This window comes from Oncorhynchus nerka, linkage group LG17, assembly GCF_034236695.1.
Source record: "Oncorhynchus nerka isolate Pitt River linkage group LG17, Oner_Uvic_2.0, whole genome shotgun sequence".
Lineage (NCBI taxonomy): Eukaryota > Metazoa > Chordata > Actinopteri > Salmoniformes > Salmonidae > Oncorhynchus > Oncorhynchus nerka.
This window is the reverse complement of record NC_088412.1, coordinates 30380093-30399343: the sequence shown is the minus strand read 5'-3', so window position 1 is coordinate 30399343 and position 19251 is coordinate 30380093. Positions and strand designations below refer to the sequence as shown.

The 19251-nt window shown below is 43.0% G+C and overlaps 1 protein-coding gene and 1 long non-coding RNA gene across 5 annotated transcripts in view; one reads left to right on the top strand and one right to left on the bottom strand.

The window, feature by feature from the left end:
- Nucleotides 1-15275, bottom strand: part of LOC115145047 (uncharacterized) — a 63005-nt gene extending 47730 nt beyond the window's left edge. For both annotated transcript variants that reach the window (XR_010459430.1, XR_010459429.1), the window contains exon 1: nt 14889-15275. This is a non-coding gene — a long non-coding RNA (uncharacterized LOC115145047). The remainder of the gene's footprint in view (nt 1-14888) is intronic.
- LOC115145043 (phospholipid-transporting ATPase IF-like) overlaps nt 1-19251 on the top strand; it is a 65975-nt gene that overhangs the window by 17913 nt on the left and 28811 nt on the right. For all 3 annotated transcript variants that reach the window (XM_029686269.2, XM_029686270.2, XM_029686271.2), the window contains exons 2-11: nt 4286-4402; nt 4530-4619; nt 5003-5083; nt 5440-5547; nt 10727-10855; nt 12159-12262; nt 16452-16499; nt 16614-16678; nt 16809-16890; nt 17013-17163. In XM_029686269.2, the coding sequence (XP_029542129.2) occupies nt 4286-4402; nt 4530-4619; nt 5003-5083; nt 5440-5547; nt 10727-10855; nt 12159-12262; nt 16452-16499; nt 16614-16678; nt 16809-16890; nt 17013-17163 (975 nt within the window). The remainder of the gene's footprint in view (nt 1-4285; nt 4403-4529; nt 4620-5002; nt 5084-5439; nt 5548-10726; nt 10856-12158; nt 12263-16451; nt 16500-16613; nt 16679-16808; nt 16891-17012; nt 17164-19251) is intronic.

The window sequence follows — 19251 nt, the reverse complement described above, 5'->3', positions numbered from 1 at the left end:
TTAAACAGGACAGATCCTATAGCCTTCTTAGACTCAACAACCCTTTAGCAATTATCAGTAGACAAAGAATCACTAAAAACCAAGATCACCCCCCCAAAAAAAAAAAAAAATATATTATATACTGTTAAAACATTCACACGGAGAAAAGCACCCGGAATGGATGGCTTTCCGATTTAGAATTCTATTCCAGATTTTGGAACAACGTTGTGCCCCTATTTACACATAACAACATCAAGCAGTTTATTTCAGTTATATTAAAACCAGTCCCCTGCTGATTATAGACCAACATTTTAATACATTGTGACAAAATAATAAAAAAGCTTAAGCAATAAAATGGCTAAAGTCTTTCCAGACTTGATACATATCAAACAGGGTTTATTAAAACTAGACACTTACAAACAAATACAAGAACATGTTTCAGTTTAATACAATATGCAAAGAAACTGGATATAGATCAATGTCCGATGCCACATTTTCTTTTGACCGTCTTGAATTACCTTTTGTTTTATTCAAAACTTTGAAAGCTTTCAACTTTACAGTGGAAATAATACATTTTATACAAATGATTATAAATGTCCTAAAGCAAAAACATACACAAATAATGTATTCTGATGAAATTCTGCCTGAGGAACGGCTTTCGCTTTAGAAAGGGGCACAAGACAGGGGTGTGCCCTCTCCCCCTTCCTGTTTGCACTGGCCATTGAACCGGTTGCAGAAAGAATTAGACAGGACCCAAACGTAACAGGTATCAGTATTGGTAAACATGAATATAAACTAAAATTTATTTGCAGATCTCCTGATTTATACCTGACCAATATGCTCCCTTTGCTAAAAATATTTTTGGAATACTCTAAAATCATTAAAAAAAAAAATTGTTTAACCTTTTATTTAACTAGGCAAGTCATTTAAGAACAAATTCTTATTTACAATGACGGTCTAGGAAAGGTGGGTTAACTGCCTTGTTCAGGGGCAGAACAACAGATTTTTACCTTGTCAGCTCAGGGATTCAATTTAACCAACCTTTGGTTACTGGCCCAACACTCTAACCACTAGGCTACCTGCCCCCCCTTCACAAAAAAATATACAAAAATATATATATGGGGGGTGACTACTGGCAATAGGGGAAAAATCACAATCTACAGCAATCCTTAGTGGTGAAACGTTCCCCAGTAAGAAAGAAAGGGGGAACTAACAAAGTCACTGACAACAACCAAAACGAAACCGGTGGGGTTTTAGGAGGGGTTCTGAAAGACACTCATGGGGGGTGTCCACTGAACGTTGACGAGCAACAAGTGGGACTTAAGACACCATGAGCGTGCACAAACTTTTCCCAAGAACAGGCAAACAAAAGAAAAAACCCACACCAAACTTAAAGACAGGAAGCTAAGCAAAAAATGGAGCACAAAAATACCAGTGAAGACATTCTTTAAAAAAAGTATGATCGGTCATAACAGATTGTATGGGCATATAAAATTCATAGAATAAAAAATAAAGTTTCAAATCTACATAGTCTTGAGGGTGGTTTTAACCTTCCAGACTTGGAATTGTATCAACTTGCTACCCAAGGCTTTTACATGGGACATATATTTAAATGCACTAAAGAGGAAAAATGGGTACATATTGAAGAATGCATGCTCATCCCCAGAATATTTCTGTCTATTTTCAAAGGATAAAGCTAAGAACATTAACAACTTCATAGTTAAATGCTAACAATATGCAAGAAAATTAAATCTATTATACAAGAATCAATATCACTCCCTTAAAACACAACCATATGGAACAATCCTTGGATATCTTTTCAGAATTCACAGCTAAATTGGTCCATATGGAAAACTAAAGACAGAAACTGTAAATTACTTGGTAACAGGAAATAAATGTATTTCCATTACACAATTAAAAAGCAATTTTGGATTGACAAATGTAGATATAAAATACATATACAAATACATGCGACTTAAGATACATATCACAAGCATCCTTAAGGGAGTGTTATTTAAGTCAGAAAATGCTTTTCATATGATGGGTAAGAATGTGGAAATCTGCCATTTTTACACAATGGAAAAATCTAAGGATTTATTATGCACATATTGACATGGGCAACCAAAGAAAAACAAATTACTACAATTGAAGGCCATGTGGTAAAATATATTGCAGGCACTAGGGATGGGGGTGTGAGCATGCATCTGCATCTGTAAATTGATGTTCTTGTGTGTATGTTTATCTGGGGTATAAAAAAAATGAAACGTATAAAACATTTATAAATTAAATGTTCACCTTTAATTACTACAACAAAGATGGCTGCCGGTCCACCCACATTGAATGTCAAATTTATATGGTCATGCCTATTCTACTATTTATATGATTTCAATAGGTTTCCTATGGAGGATTGACAGTATATTTGAAAAACAACAGGTATTCCCATTCGTCAACATTCTCCGTGTAGACCTCCATCTTTTTGTTACCATTTTTGAAATTCGATTTTTGTATTTTGTTTCAATTTTAGTACATTTATTAGTCAAAACATGACACCCACCCTGTATTCAAGAGCATGTTGTGTCTCAACCGATGGCGGGCACAACCCAAAAACCTTAGATGTAAAATTGGCAAATATGTATGGTACGTTTCATTCAAATCGAAAGGGGTGTTATCAAAAAGTGATTGAATTCAAATGGATTTACCCTGTTTGATTTATTGCAGCTCCTCATTCATTATCCCCTCTATGTAGCTAGGCTCTGGGGTTTCCCTCAAGATATCATGGGAGTTGTAGGCTTTGTTAGAGCATGAAATAACTTGACACTTATTTGGCACAACAGACCAGGTGACAAAAGTCACTCATTCCCTGGCCCAGACAGCCATATTGACACTGATACTAGTTACACAAGAATTTCCAGAAACTCTGTCAACATGCCTGCCTGGTGAAAATATAACTGTACTCTTTGTAATATTGTTGGCTCCTCCACTCTGACATTGCCCACTGCAGCACATTCTGTACACATAGCCTATGATTCAAACTAGTGACCACAGATGATGATGATGTTTGATCACCAAGGAGGACTAAGACTGCTTTTAAATGTGCTTGGGGCTTAGCAGCACAGGCAGATCATTAGATGAGAGATTTTGCCTGGGTGCAGTGAACATGGCCAAGATGGGGAGTGCAGTGTGTGAGACTGTTGTGCAAACACACAAGCCCATTGAGGGCGGGCTGGGACAGTAATTGAATGCATGTGTTGATGTCTGGCATTGGTGATGTGGCTCACTCATTCTCAATACTCAGGAGCAATGTACACACACACTCTGTCTTCATTATTATTCCCCATCATGTGACCCAGATTAATTTACTTTTTTGAAAATTGTGTACAGAAATGTAATTTTAAGATACGGCTAGCCTATAGCATTCTAGGATTTTTTTTCCAGTTCCCTGCAATAAGGAAGTTATTGACCAGCCCACGAGAGAAGTGTCATTGACTTGAATAGGCTAATTTCAAATCAATTCAAATTGTATTTGTCACATGCTTTGTAAGCAACAGGTGTAGACTAACAGCGAAATCCTTTTCCAACAGTATGCGTGTGTGTCAGTATGCGTGTGTGGTTGTAAGTGTGTGTGTGTGTGTGTGTGTGTTGGGATGTAAGTGCATGGTGTATGGGTAGAGTCCAATGTGTGTGCAAGAGAATTAGTGCAGGTAGTCCAGGTAGCCATTTGATTGCTAAATAGCTAGTCTTCTTTAGTTGTCTTAGAAGCTGTTCAGGGTCCTGTTGGTTCCCGGCTTGGTGCACAGGTACAGCTTGCTGTGCGGTAGCAGAGCGGTAGCATGGTTTGGGTGGCTGGAGTCTTTGACAATTTTTGGGCCTTCCTCTGACACCGCCTGGTGTAGAGGTCTTGGATGGCAGCTCGGCCCGAGTGATGTACTGGTCTGTACTCACCACCCTCTGTAGCACCTTGTGGTTGGGTGCCTTGCAGTTGATGCAGCCAGTCAAGACGCTCTCAATGGTGCAGCTGTAGAATTATGCTAATTCGGTCAAAGATATTTTGTTCAGTACAATGCTTGATCACTGGCTACAGACTATAATCAGGATGTAATCTAGTGTTTCTGACAGATAATCAGAGTGCAAAGTAGTGTTTGCATTCAACATGTCTTAAATATAGATTTAAAGACACAGTGCTCTTCAAAATTGGGCTGTAATTTTTCTGACCATGCAGTCTCTATGTAAAAGTTGTCCATATTGGTTCTGAGTAAGTTGTATAAGTTTGACCTGTTGCTTACCCGCTCTTCTCTCTCTCCTCCAGGGCTTTGACCCTCCCCATCAAAGTGATACCAGAACGGTTTACATTGCAAACCGCTTCCCTCAACATGGCCATTATGTCCCTCAGCGGTTTGCAGACAACAGAATCATATCATCCAAGGTAAGGCCGAGGCCAAGTCCCTAGCTTTTGTGTCAAGTGTCAACAAATGTTCAAGTTACTCAACCACTTAATTTCAGTGTCAGACCACTCACACTCTGACGTTTGTTCTCCCCTCCCCTCTCTTTAGTACACCGTTTGGAATTTTGTTCCCAAGAATCTGTTTGAACAGTTCAGAAGAATAGCCAATTTTTATTTTCTCATCATATTCCTGGTCCAGGTAAGGGCTTTCCTCAGCACCCAGTCGACCAGGTTTCTAATTGTTGCTGGCCTGTGTGACGTGACTCAGTTCTATTTAGTGGGCAGTAACCAACAATTGCTGTGTGCTCTTGAGCATACTGCGCCTGGAGGTCCCAAGCAGCTAACCTTCAGTATGTATCAGGCTACACAGAGACCACACGGTTTCTTCAGATATTCTGAAGCTTTCTATGGCCACTACTGTGTCCAATTCTACATTTGTTAATTCATTATACTTATTCATTATGCATTTTCTGCAATAGATGGCATCAGCTTATGAATTGGCCAGAGAGTTTGCAGGTTATATGAGGAAACCACATTATTGCCAGCTGTTGTTTCCTTTGACATAATCTCTTTATTGTCCAGCTAATGATAGATACCCCCACTTCCCCTGTCACCAGTGGACTTCCTCTGTTCTTTGTCATCACAGTAACTGCCATCAAACAGGTGAGAGTATTAACATGTATAATTCCTCTTTTTTTCTAAAACATCAACCGTATATTCAGCAAATTAAATATGGCTGCTTATCATATATACTTTGTCTAGATGTCAGAATGTCTAGAGCAGGGCTGCCCAACCCGCTTCCCGGAGATCTACTGTCCTGTAGGCTTTCAGCCCAACCCTAATTTAGCCTATCAGATTCAGCTAGTTAAGGTCTTGTTGAGCAGCTAATATATGTAGAATTAGGTGTGTTAAATTAGGGTTGGACTGAAAACCCACAGGACGGTAGATCTCCAGGAAGAGAGTTGGGCAGCCCTAGTCTAATCTCATCCCTTCTTCCCTTCCCTCCCCCCACCACTCAGGGCTATGAGGACTGGCTGAGGCACAAGGCGGACAACGAGGTGAACGGGGCGCCTGTGTTTGTGGTTCGTAGTGGCAGCCTTGTGCAGACTCGCTCAAAGAACATACGAGTGAGTCACCTCACTGTCATTTTTTTTTTTTTCACCTTTATTTAACCAGGTAGGGCAAGTTGAGAACAAGTTCTCATTTACAATTGCGACCTGGCCAAGATAAAGCAAAGCAGTTCGACAGATACAACGACACAGAGTTACACATGGAGTAAAACAAACATACAGTCAATAATACAAGTCTATATACAATGTGAGCAAATGAGGTGAGAAGGGAGGTAAAGGCAAAAAAGGCCATGGTGGCAAAGTAAATACAATACAGCAAGTAAAACACTGGAATGGTAGTTTTGCAATGGAAGAATGTGCAAAGTAGAAATAAAAATAATGGGGTGCAAAGGAGCAAAATAAATAAATAAATAAAATATAGTTGGGAAAGAGGTAGTTGTTTGGGCTAAATTATAGGTGGGCTATGTACGGGTGCAGTAATCTGTGAGCTGCTCTGACAGTTGGTGCTTAAAGCTAGTGAGGGAGATAAGTGTTTCCAGTTTCAGAGATTTTTGTAGTTCGTTCCAGTCATTGGCAGCAGAGAACTGGAAGGAGAGGCGGCCAAAGAAAGAATTGGTTTTGGGGGTGACTAAAAGAGATATACCTGCTGGAGCGTGTGCTACAGGTGGGAGATGCTATGGTGACCAGCGAGCTGAGATAAGAGGGGACTTTACCTAGCAGGGTCTTGTAGATGACATGGAGCCAGTGCGTTTGGCGACGAGTATGAAGCGAGGGCCAGCCAACGAGAGCGTACAGGTCGCAATGGTGGGTAGTATATGGGGTCATAATGAGTCCTTCCTTGTACAGCACACCATCCTAACACTTAGCAAACCTTACACCCACACACGGATGTCACACAAATGGTTATATTTCATATAACTCCCACTTTTGGCTGGTGCTTTGTACCACTGTGTTAAAGATTTGTCAATAAACCAATTGGCCAGGAATGTGAAAACAAGGTACCCCCCCACAGACAAGTCTCAGTTGCTACATTCTTTGCCTAAATGTTGGTTATCTACTCACCAGGTAGTTATTGAATAAGAGCATTTGTTCCCAATTAACAAATGTTAGCCAGATGTAGCTAGCCAACTATACGCATCGTTCCCCGATTTCAAATGTTTAAGATGCAAGTGCATCGGTCCGCGGGTCCAAAATCAGTCAGAAAATAGATTCAAACGTTACGAATTTGCCGGGTCACACTTTTTTTCTTCTCATTACATTTTCTACCTCATCTTTTGTGACAACTGGATGCGTCCTCTCCTCTTCATTGTCGAATTGCATGTAACTGTTTTGACAGTAATTGATCTACAATGCCTTGCCTTGATAAGCTCCTTTCCTGAGGACGGCTCACCTCTCACAGTTCTGGGCGACTTTAACCTCCCCACGTCTACCTTTGACTCATTCCTCTCTGCCTCCTTCTTTCCACTCCTCTCCTCTTTTGACCTCACCCTCTCACCTTCCCCCCCTACTCACAAGGCAGGAAATACGCTCGACCTCATCTTTACTAGATGCTGTTCTTCCACTAACCTCATTGCAACTCCCCTCCAAGTCTCCGACCACTACCTTGTATCCTTCTCCCTCTCGCTCTCATCCAACACTTCCCACACTGCCCCTACTCGGATGGTATCGCGCCGTCCCAACCTTCGCTCTCTCTCCCCCGCTACTCTCTCCTCTTCCATCCTATCATCTCTTCCCTCTGCTCAAACCTTCTCCAACCTATCTCCTGATTCTGCCTCCTCAACCCTCCTCTCCTCCCTTTCTGCATCCTTTGACTCTCTATGTCCCCTATCCTCCAGGCCGGCTCGGTCCTCCCCTCCCGCTCCGTGGCTCAACGACTCATTGCGAGCTCACAGAACAGGGCTCCGGGCAGCCGAGCGGAAATGGAGGAAAACTCGCCTCCCTGCGGACCTGACATCCTTTCACTCCCTCCTCTCTACATTTTCCTCTTCTCTCTCTGCTGCTAAAGCCACTTTCTACCACTCTAAATTCCAAGCATCTGCCTCTAACCCTAGGAAGCTCTTTGCAACCTTCTCCTCCCTCCTGAATCCTCCTCCCCCTCCCCCTCCTCCCTCTCTGCAGATGACTTCGTCAACCATTTTGAAAAGAAGGTCGACGACATCCGATCCTCGTTTGCTAAGTCAAACGACACCGCTGGTTCTGCTCACACTGCCCTACCCTATGCTCTGACCTCTTTCTCCCCCTCTCTCCAGATGAAATCTCGCGTCTTGTGACGGCCGGCCGCCCAACAACCTGCCCGCTTGACCCTATCCCCTCCTCTCTTCTCCAGACCATTTCCGGAGACCTTCTCCCTTACCTCACCTCGCTCATCAACTCATCCCTGACCGCTGGCTACGTCCCTTCCGTCTTCAAGAGAGCGAGAGTTGCACCCCTTCTGAAAAAACCTACACTCGATCCCTCCGATGTCAACAACTACAGACCAGTATCCCTTCTTTCTTTTCTCTCCAAAACTCTTGAACGTGCCGTCCTTGGCCAGCTCTCCCGCTATCTCTCTCAGAATGACCTTCTTGATCCAAATCAGTCAGGTTTCAAGACTAGTCATTCAACTGAGACTGCTCTTCTCTGTATCACGGAGGCGCTCCGCACTGCTAAAGCTAACTCTCTCTCCTCTGCTCTCATCCTTCTAGACCTATCGGCTGCCTTCGATACTGTGAACCATCAGATCCTCCTCTCCACCCTCTCCGAGTTGGGCATCTCCGGCGCGGCCCACGCTTAGTTGCGTCCTACCTGACAGGTCGCTCCTACCAGGTGGCGTGGCGAGAATCCGTCTCCACACCACGTGCTCTCACCACTGGTGTCCCCAGGGCTCTGTTCTAGGCCCTCTCCTATTCTCGCTATACACCAAGTCACTTGGCTCTGTCATAACCTCACATGGTCTCTCCTATCATTGCTATGCAGACGACACACAATTAATCTTCTCCTTTCCCCCTTCTGATGATCAGGTGGCGAATCGCATCTCTGCATGTCTGGCAGACATATCAGTGTGGATGACGGATCACCACCTCAAGCTGAACCTCGGCAAGACGGAGCTGCTCTTCCTCCCGGGGAAGGACTGCCCGTTCCATGATCTCGCCATCACGGTTGACAACTCCATTGTGTCCTCCTCCCAGAGCGCTAAGAACCTTGGCGTGATCCTGGACAACACCCTGTCGTTCTCAACTAACATCAAGGCGGTGGCCCGTTCCTGTATGTTCATGCTCTACAACATCCCAGAGTACGACCCTGCCTCACACAGGAAGCGGCGCAGGTCCTAATCCAGGCACTCGTCATCTCCCGTCTGGATTACTGCAACTCGCTGTTGGCTGGGCTCCCTGCCTGTGCCATTAAACCCCTACAACTCATCCAGAACGCCGCAGCCCGTCTGGTGTTCAACCTTCCCAAGTTCTCTCACGTCACCCCGCTCCTCCGCTCTCTCCACTGGCTTCCAGTTGAAGCTCGCATCCGCTACAAGACCATGGTGCTTGCCTACGGAGCTGTGAGGGGAACGGCACCTCAGTACCTCCAGGCTCTGATCAGGCCCTACACCCAAACAAGGGCACTGCGTTCATCCACCTCTGGCCTGCTCGCCTCCCTACCACTGAGGAAGTACAGTTCCCGCTCAGCCCAGTCAAAACTGTTCGCTGCTCTGGCCCCCAATGGTGGAACAAACTCCCTCACGACGCCAGGACAGCGGAGTCAATCACCACCTTCCGGAGACACCTGAAACCCCACCTCTTTAAGGAATACCTAGGATAGGATAAAGTAATCCCTCTCACCCCCCTTAAAAGATTTAGATGCACTACTGTTCCACTGGATGTCATAAGGTGAATGCACCAATTTGTAAGTCGCTCTGGATAAGAGCGTCTGCTAAATGACTTAAATGTAAATGTAAATGTACAAGTCATTTTGCATGACGAACAACCCCAGACAATATCAGCAGCCTAGTCAAACTGCTCACTGTGCCCAGCTTTGCGCGCTTACCAACGCAAGGTACACCTGATATTAGGCTTTATTAATTGAGTGACAACCTTTCTAATTGTCTAGGTTATTGTTATGTGTTTTACCGGAATAAAAGTAAGCTACCGGAGACATAACTCATCTGGCTTTACTGTACCTGCTGAACGGGGCTTAAAATAGATTTTATTTTGATTGTTCAGGTTCACCATCAGCAAATAGTTTTGGTAGTTTTGCTTTAAACAATCAATGATTATGTTCATTTTTAGATATACAGGGTGAAGTTGATCATTTCATAACGAGGACACCAATCTCTTTTGCGAGGCACACTGCATGGCCGAAGCGAGAGGAGAAGATCACTCCATTAAAAACTTCCAAACTTCAAGACCATTCGATTTTAAGAGAGGGTGTAATCCAATATTGTGCTATATATTCATTGGCAGTTGCATAGCTATTTTGTAAACAATAAATATTGATACATTACTAGCCATAACACTTAATGTGCAAAAATGACAAGTTAATTAGTGGGTGACAGTGATTGCAGAACCAAACTGTGGGTACAAAGGCTACATTTCCCCCTGTAATCTGATAGTGGTAGTGGGGTGGTAGATGCCTAGTCTCCCTTCAGCTCCGGTGCCTACATAGTGCATGCACCATAGACATACATCATTTACACACACACACACACACACACACACTTAGAGAAGTCGGCTCAGACAGATCCAGCTCATGAGTTCCATCAGCAGCAGATTTGAATTTAGAATGGGAAAATGAATGTGTTTTGCAACAAATGTTAGTGTATCGCATCGATTCGTTCTCTAATCAAACCGAATCGCACTGAATTGTTTCAAACTAAAATGTATTGTTCCTGTATCGTATCGGAGCCCATGTATCTAGACACATATCGAATCATCTTGAAAGGGAAAGATTAGCACTAATCTTTCGTTTATTTGGATAATTCATTTTGAAGGTAAAATAAATGGTACATTAAACTGCCAGAAGATTCCAGAAGTGTATTCAAGGGCTGTTTTTAGTTTATTGTTTTAACAGTTCTGCAGCTGGAATGTATCAGTTTTCACATGGGAAAAACTGTACTTTAAAAAAAAAACACACATTGCATGGTGGCATTTACTATTGAACTACACTGTCCTTCAGAAAATATTGGATTCTGAGGTCATGGATTTCATGGGGGAGTTTTGCTTCTCATTCTTCTGTTGTGACCTGTCTTTCTGTGCTGTCTACTCAGGTGGGGGATATAGTCCGGGTGGCCAAAGATGAGACATTCCCAGTGGACTTGGTCCTCTTATCATCGGACCGAGCCGAGGGGACGTGTCACATCACCACAACCAGCCTGGACGGAGAGACTAATCTGAAGGTTGGGCTTTTAATCTTCTTTCCCCGCTCTCGCTTTTGTTCTCTCTGAGCCCTAAAAGGATGATCCCCTAAAAGGATTAGCTTTCCCCTCTCATAGGGGGAGGACAAACTGCTCTTTTCATGGCCTGTCTCCATCCTTTAATTTCCCTGAACTAGTACTTATGCATTCTATCGCGATATCGTGTTTTTGCCAGAGGCAATATCTAATTATTTGCTTCTAATCAAAATTCTTCTGCCATATAACTTCTTCATCAATTTATCTTCTTTTAATAAATTGGTCATATCATTAAAAGTATCAGGGAGCCCACTCTGGAAATTTGACGTTTGAAGAGTATATTGCCACAAACAGAAGATTTGTTTTGACAACTGTAATGTATTCTTTCTTGTGCAATCTCAGGAGTGCAGCCTCTGTCATCTTTCTGTGCCAGCTACTTGTCTTTTATGGCTGTTTGTGTTGCAGTAATGACATTAGAATCCAATGGGGGATGGACTAGCTTTCTCACTGAGTGGGTTAGAGCAACAAAAGGTTGCACATGGGTAAAGGCGTTAGCATGCTTCTGTTCGCCTGGCGCCTAGTCAAACTCTGCTAAGCGAACGAGTGTGCTCGCATACTCCCTTAAAAACAAAAAAAGCTTAAATGATACTGTTTGTCCATCTTGAGACACCGTAGCCAGTCCCTGCCACAAAATAGTCTTGTTAATCTTAGATAACTCAAGAAATGTGTCATTGATTTTGATATTTTTGCAGATTACATCATAGTCACGCAATTTTACATCTAACACAATATGTTTTGGTGCAGTATTTCTCAAGTGCAAAAATTTGCATGAGAATGATTCAATAAAACACTTCATTGAAGCACCGACGAAGGGCCATAGACCTCGGCTACCGACTTCGGCTTCCCTCCATGAAAATGTTTGTGTGCACCAACACCCGAAAATGTCACAAAATGTCATCATAATATATGCACAGACTGTTTCAGCTGGAAAGCATGCGGACAGACTCCTTTAGCCACCAGATTGGATTTTGCCCCTCAAGCAGTCATGGAGTGGTTCAGTTCAATTATAAATGGAAACCTAACAAGCCTCGTGGCCTTCAACCTGTCAAACAGTTGAGAGGCTGGAGCTGTGGAACGGTTGCAATTTGTACGCCACTATTGAGCTTCATTCATTGGTAAATCATTACAATGTACTAGGCTATTTCTTTGTCGTCTAGGCTCATTGTAAATGTTTTTATTTATATTCTATAAAAGTGCTATCTTTGTCCCTTTCCATAAAGATATCCCTACTCTCTCTTTGGTCTTGTAGACTCATTACTCTGTGCCAGAGACATTGGTGTCTCAGTCGGTGTCCAGGCTAGAGGCCCTACATGCTGTGGTGGAGTGTCAGCAGCCAGATGCAGATCTTTATAGGTACGGTACAGTCACAGCTACAGTCCAGAACAGAAGACCTTGCTCTTACTGGCCAGTCAGAACGCTGAGCTCTCCTTTCACTGTCCTCATAACTCAGTGTTACTCACTATTTTTTGTAACGGGGCCACTTTGAGTTGAGACAATCATTCAGAGGGCTGCACAGATCTTTTAATTTGGTGTACTTTTTCTTCCAATATTATCAATTATAAATTGAGAGCAAATTCAGAGCAATAGAGCACATGCAATTGATTTGATGCCCAGCGCATCACAAATGTATACATACACACATCAAATAGGCTACATCACATGTATATATGACCCATATCAAGGGTAACCTCAGTAGTTGGATGAGCGAAAATGTCCCTTATGCTCCTTGAATGAATTCATTCTAAATATATACAGTGGGGCAAAAAAGTATTTAGTCAGCCACCAATTGTGCAAGTTCTCCCACTTAAAAAGATGAGAGGCCTGTAATTTTCATCATAGGTACACTTCAACTATGACAGACAATTTATTTATTTTTTTATCCAGAAAATCACATTGTAGGATTTTTTATGAATTTATTTGCAAATTATGGTGGAAAATAAGTATTTGGTCAATAACAAAAGTTTATCTCAATACTTTGTTATATACCCTTTATTGGCAATGACAGAGATCAAACGTTTTCTGTAAGTCTAAACAAGGTTTTCACACACTGTTGCTGGTATTTTGGCCCATTCCTCCATGCAGATCTCCTCTAGAGCAGTGATGTTTTGGGGCTGTTGCTGGGCAACACGGACTTTCAACTCCCTCCAAAGATTTTCTATGGGGTTGAGATCTGGAGACTGGCTAGGCCACTCCAGGACCTTGAAATGCTTCTTACGAAGCCACTCCTTCGTTGCCCGGGCGGTGTGTTTGGGATCATTGTCATGCTGAAAGACCCAGCCACATTTCATCTTCAATGCCCTTGCTGATGGAAGGAGGTTTTCACTCAAAATATCACGATACATGGCCCCATTCATTCTTTCCTTTACACGGATCAGTCGTCCTGGTCCCTTTGCAGAAAAACATCCCCAAAGCATGATGTTTCCACCCCCATGCTTCACAGTAGGTATGGTGTTCTTTGGATGCAACTCAGCATTCTTTGTCCTCCAAACATGACGAGTTGAGTTTTTACCAAAAAGTTATATTTTGGTTTCATCTGACCATATGACATTTTCCCAATCTTCTTCTGGATCATCCAAATGCTCTCTAGCAAACTTCAGACGGGCCTGGACATGTACTGGCTTAAGCAGGGGGACACGTCTGGCACTGCAGGATTTGAGTCCCTGGTGGCGTAGTGTGTTACTGATGGTAGGCTTTGTTACTTTGGTCCCAGCTCTCTGCAGGTCATTCACTAGGTCCCCCCGTGTGTTTCTGGGATTTTTGCTCACCGTTCTTGTGATCATTTTGACCCCACGGGGTGAGATCTTGCGTGGAGCCCCAGATCGAGGGAAATTATCAGTGGTCTTGTATGTCTTCCATTTCCTAATAATTGCTCCCACAGTTGATTTATTCAAACCAAGCTGCTTACCTATTGCAGATTCAGTCTTCCCAGCCAGGGGCAGGTCTACAATTTTGTTTCTGGTGTCCTTTGACAGCTCTTTGGTCTTGGCCATAGTGGAGTTTGGAGTGTGACTGTTTGAGGTTGTGGACAGGTGTCTTTTATACTGATAACAAGTTCAAACAGGTGCCATTAATACAGGTAACGAGTGGAGGACAGAGGAGCCTCTTAAAGAAGTTGTTACAGGTCTGTGAGAGCCAGAAATCTAGCTTGTTTGTAGGTGACCAAATACTTATTTTCCACCATAATTTGCAAATAAATTCATTAAAAATCCTACAATGTGATTTTTCTGGATTTTTTTTGTTGCCCCACTGTAGTTTGTTGCTATCCGTGTGAGGCGATCCAGGAGTGCATTGGTCAGTCTGTTTCTCTGTTTTTGTTTCAACATGTTCATTGTTGAAATGTTGCTTCACATGAATAAGTGCTGACAAAAAATGTCACTCTTTGCACACACTGCTTCAGAAGTGGATACGCTGTTTCTGACACAAGGCTCCAGGGTAACACCTGATCTTAGTTCACCTTGCAATGTGTCATTTGCCTGCAGCTCTACTCTCTCACTCTCTATTCCTGCACGGTCAGGACAGAGGACTGTTATGACTGGGGCCAGAGATGACACTGGCACATGAAATGGGTTCTCAATGAAGTTGAAAAACTCCATGATATCCTTGAATCTGGACTCAAACTCCAACTTCAACTCTTTCAACACACGCACAAATGCATCAAAGCTAAAATGTTGCAGTATGTCTGGGTTGGATGTGGTGACTGCTCTGAGTTTTAGGAAATGAACAAACTGTCAAGTATGAAGAGTGTGGGGATTTTATTTTGAAACGTTGTGACCACACGCAGAATTTTGCCCGGAATTGTAGCTTTACCTTGGAGCTGGAGATTCACTGTATTCAGGTGATGTCAGTCAAAAAAGGCAGCTTTTAATATCCACTGTGGATCATCTAGCTCTGGCTTCTCTCTCCCCTTGCTTGCAACAAATTCACAGATTTGAGGGAGGAGGGATGTTTCCAAAACTCTGCCACGAGACAGCCATCTTACCTCATTGTGAAATATCAAGTCGCCTTATTCTGTCTGGGTTTCCTCCAGCAACTCACGGAATTGCAGGTGATTCCGTGCCCTCGCAATAATAATGTTCACCACGCGCACGACTTGCTGCATCACATTCTGTAAGTCAGTCTTTGAGTTTAGCCACAAGTGCTTCCTGATGAATGATACAATGAAACATAACTAATTAGGGAATATCCTCTCTTTCGTCAGGCCTATGAGTCCCTTCTCCTTCCCTCACATGTTTGGGGCGCGGTCAGTGCACACAGATAACAGATTTGACCAGTCAATATTGTTATTGGCCAAAAATGTAACAAGGGCTTTCAGAATACCCTCTCCTCGTGTTTGTCCCTGAAGGGGAAGGAAACACAAAAGTTCCTCTCTGAACGACTTGTTTTTAAGGGAAGTGGACCCAAACACATAGTTGGGCAATGTCACTTCAACAGTGATTTCGTCAAGCGCAATACTAAAACACTGCGCCACGAATATGTCAGTAATCAGTTGCTTTCCTCTGTCCTCGCCGATGTCTTCTATGCGTCTTGTTATGGTCGAGTCTGAGAGTTGTAGTCCCTTAATTTGCTTTAAAATAGCTCCCTTGTTTGTGAAATCAGCATACAATATTTTGTCTAATGCCCAAAAACATATTTGAGAATCTCCGCGTCTGTGACGGCCTTCTTGTTTCTTGCGAGTATCTAAGCAATCTCATATGTTGCCTCTGCCGTTCTCTCTGCAACAGATCTGTCCATCGTTTTTGTTTTCCTTAGAGTTGCGCTATTTTGTTATTTCTCAGGTTGCTTTGTGGCAGATATGTTTTGTCAAAGTGGGCATGGTGTGACTGGAAATGTTGCTCTAAATTTGCTCGTTTAAAACAATTGACTGCCTTCTGGCAAAACTAGTCCCAGCATGCAGTACAAAAAAATACTTCTCTGTCCATTTCTCTTGGAACTTTCTGTGTTCTTGAATCGACCGTATCCTTTTCTTAGGCACCGGAGCTACGTTAGCTAGCTGCATTACCCAGCCGCCATCTTCCTGATTTTCCTGGTTCTCCAGTGGTTGTTCGTTCATTGCTGTCACGTTGTTCTCCAGCTCGTCCCTCTCATTTTCATTGTCAATAGATTTACGTTTATTCTTCACAATAAATCGATCCATGTCGCCAGACTGCAAAATTAGCCTAGTAGCAAACTGGTATGTGTTGGTCGCTGTAGCTGGGCAGTTGCGTTCTATTTCGGCAAACGTTATATTTCGGACTTTCTGTTCAACAGCTGCGCTATACTTCCATCTATCTGCCATCCAGGGAACAATAGATATATTCAGTTAAGTGATTCAGGACTGCATTAAATACATTGAATTGAAATTGTATGTATCATTGTTATGTATTCTGAATGGAACAAAGGAAAATCACCGCAAAGAGGCCCACTGCCATAATTGAAAAGGGCCACTTATTATTTTTCACATTTCTACTGGCCGGAATGGAGGTATTTTTAGAGATTGTGGGTGTTGCAGTTTCTCTGCTACTCTGTAACTCTTCCCACTCAGAAGAAATGCCTCTACTTTCAGGTTTGTTGGGCGAATAACAGTAACCCAACAAGAAGAAGAGATTGTAAGGTGAGATTGCAATTCTAGTTGATTGGATTTTTATCTGGGTTACATGGATTGAATAGCACATTGTTTCCATTTGCTGGTGAAAGAAAAGTTATTATGTTGTAACTGCTTCATTAGACCCCTTGGACCTGAAAACCTGCTGCTTCGAGGAGCAAGATTGAAAAATACCAAAGAAATTTTTGGTAAGTGGCTTCTTGCTCTCACTGTTGTCGTCATATTGCTTTCTGTCCTCAGTTATCCTCTTTTGTCCCTAGTTGCCCAGTTGGTTGTTGTCTATGCATGGTTCACTAAAGTTCCACTCTTGATTTGCAGGTGTAGCAGTTTACACTGGGATGGAGTCCAAGATGGCCCTGAACTACAAGTGCAAATCCCAGAAGCGCTCTGCAGTGGAGAAGTGAGCATTAGGATATTCTGCACAGCAACACTGAACACTTGAGTTTTTTCTTCTCAGATTTCAGGTTCAGCTTTACAGTAAGTATATCAGAGAGTGTGTGTCTTTTGGTGTTTGTCTCTCAGGTCCATGAACACCTTTCTGCTCATCTACCTGGGCATCCTGCTGTTTGAGGCCATCCTCAGCACCATCCTGAAGTACGCCTGGCAGGCTGAGAAGAAGTGGGACGAGCCCTTCTACAACCAGAAGACGGAGCAGGAGAGGAACAGCAGCCAGGTCAGTCACTGTCCGAGACACTTTATTCACACTGGTAAATCACTCTCTTTAACTGATGATCTTTGATTTCATAGGATTCTTGGATACGTATTCTTTATTTACAAATAGTTAGTTGTTTTTGTGGATAATGCAGTGAATGAGTGAAGGTGGGAAGATGTTCCCACTAGGGCGGTCACTGTCATGGATCTCTGTATGATGGTAATTGACCAGCCAAATGACTATGGTCACTGTCATAACCATTTGAATAGCTAACATAATCATTTAAGACCCATTTTTTTCTTCCGCTCCTGACTGCATGTGCTGCTGTAGAAATAAAATGAGTAGAACGGGTGTCCCCATTCAAGTCATTGATGGCATAATGGCAGCCATTGCGCGGAGCAATGCAGGTAGAGGTCATTTGCTTATACATCAACTTCTGTTAGGCTAAATCGGAGGACTGCTGTATCAGGTTACATATCCATACCTTGATGAAAGGGGAGATTTGAGCAGTGCACCAGAAAATGAGTTAGAGTTTCCCTGAACACTAGGTGTGTGTGTGTGTGTGTGTTTGATACACTGCCGATTTTGCATGTTTTTCTACTTACAAAGTATGTAGAGGTCTGTAATTTTTATCATAGGTACACTTTAACTGTGAGAGACGGAATCTAAAACAAAAATCTAGAAAATCACATTGTATGATTTTTAAGTAATTAATTAGCAATTTATTGCATGACATAAGTATTTGATACATCAGAAAAGCAGAACTTAATATTTGGTACAGAAACCTTTGTTTGCAATTTTAGAGATCATACGTTTCCTGTAGTTCTTGACCAGGTTTGCACACACTGCAGCAGGGATTTTCATACAGACCTTCTCCAGAGCCTTCAGGTTTCGGGGCTGTTGCTAGGCAATACGGACTTTCAGCTCCCTCCAAAGATTTTCTATTGGGTTCAGGTCTGGAGACTGGCTAGGCCACTCCAGGACCTTGAGAAGCTTCTTATGGAGCCACTCCTTAGTTGCCCTGGCTATGTGTTTCGGGTCGTTGTCATGCTGGAAGACCCAGCCACGACCCATCTTCAATGCTCTTACTGAGGGAAGGAGGTTGTTGGCCAAGATCTTGCGATACATGGCTCCATCCATCCTCCCTTCAATACGGTGCAGTCGTCCTGTCCCCTTTGCAGAAAAGCATCCCCAAAGAATGATGTTTCCACCTCAATGCTTCACGGTTGGGATGGTGTTCTTGGGGTTGTACTCATCCTTCTTCTTCCTCCAAACACGGCGAGTGGAGTTTAGACCAAAAAGCTCTATTTTTGTCTCATCAGACCACATGACCTTCTCCCATTCCTCCTCAGGATCATCCAGATGGTCATTGGCAAACTTCAGACGGGCCTGGACATGCGCTGGCTTGAGCAGGGGGACCTTGCGTGCGCTGCAGGATTTTAATCCATGACATAGTGTGTTACTAATGGTTTTCTTTGAGACTGTGGTCCCAGCTCTCTTCAGGTCATTGCCCAGGTCCTGCCGTGTAGTTCTGGGCTGATCCCTCACCTTCCTCATGATCATTGATGCCCCACGAGGTGAGATCTTGCATGGAGCCCCAGACCGAGGGTGATTGACCATCATTTTGAACTTCTTCCATTTTCTAATAATTGCGCCAACAGTTGTTGCCTTCTCACCAAGCTGCTTGCCTATTGTCCTGTAGCCCATCCCAGCCTTGTGCAGATCTACAATTTTATACCTGATGTCCTTACACAGCTCCCCGGTCTTGGCCAGTGTGGAGAGGTTGGAGTCTGTATGATTGAGTGTGTGGACAGGTGTCTTTTATACAGGTAACGAGTTCAAACAGGTGCAGTTCAAACAGGTAATGAGTGGGGAACAGGAGGGCTTCTTAAAAAAAACTAACAGGTCTGTGAGAGACGGAATTCTTACTGGTTGGTAGGTGATCAAATACTTATGTCATGCAATAAAATGCTAATTAATTACTTAAAAATCATACGTGATTTTCTGGATTTTTGTCTCCCACAGTTGAAGTGTACCTATGATAAAATTGACAGACCTCTACATGCTTTGTAAGTAGGAAAACCTGCAAAATTGGCAGTGTATCAAATA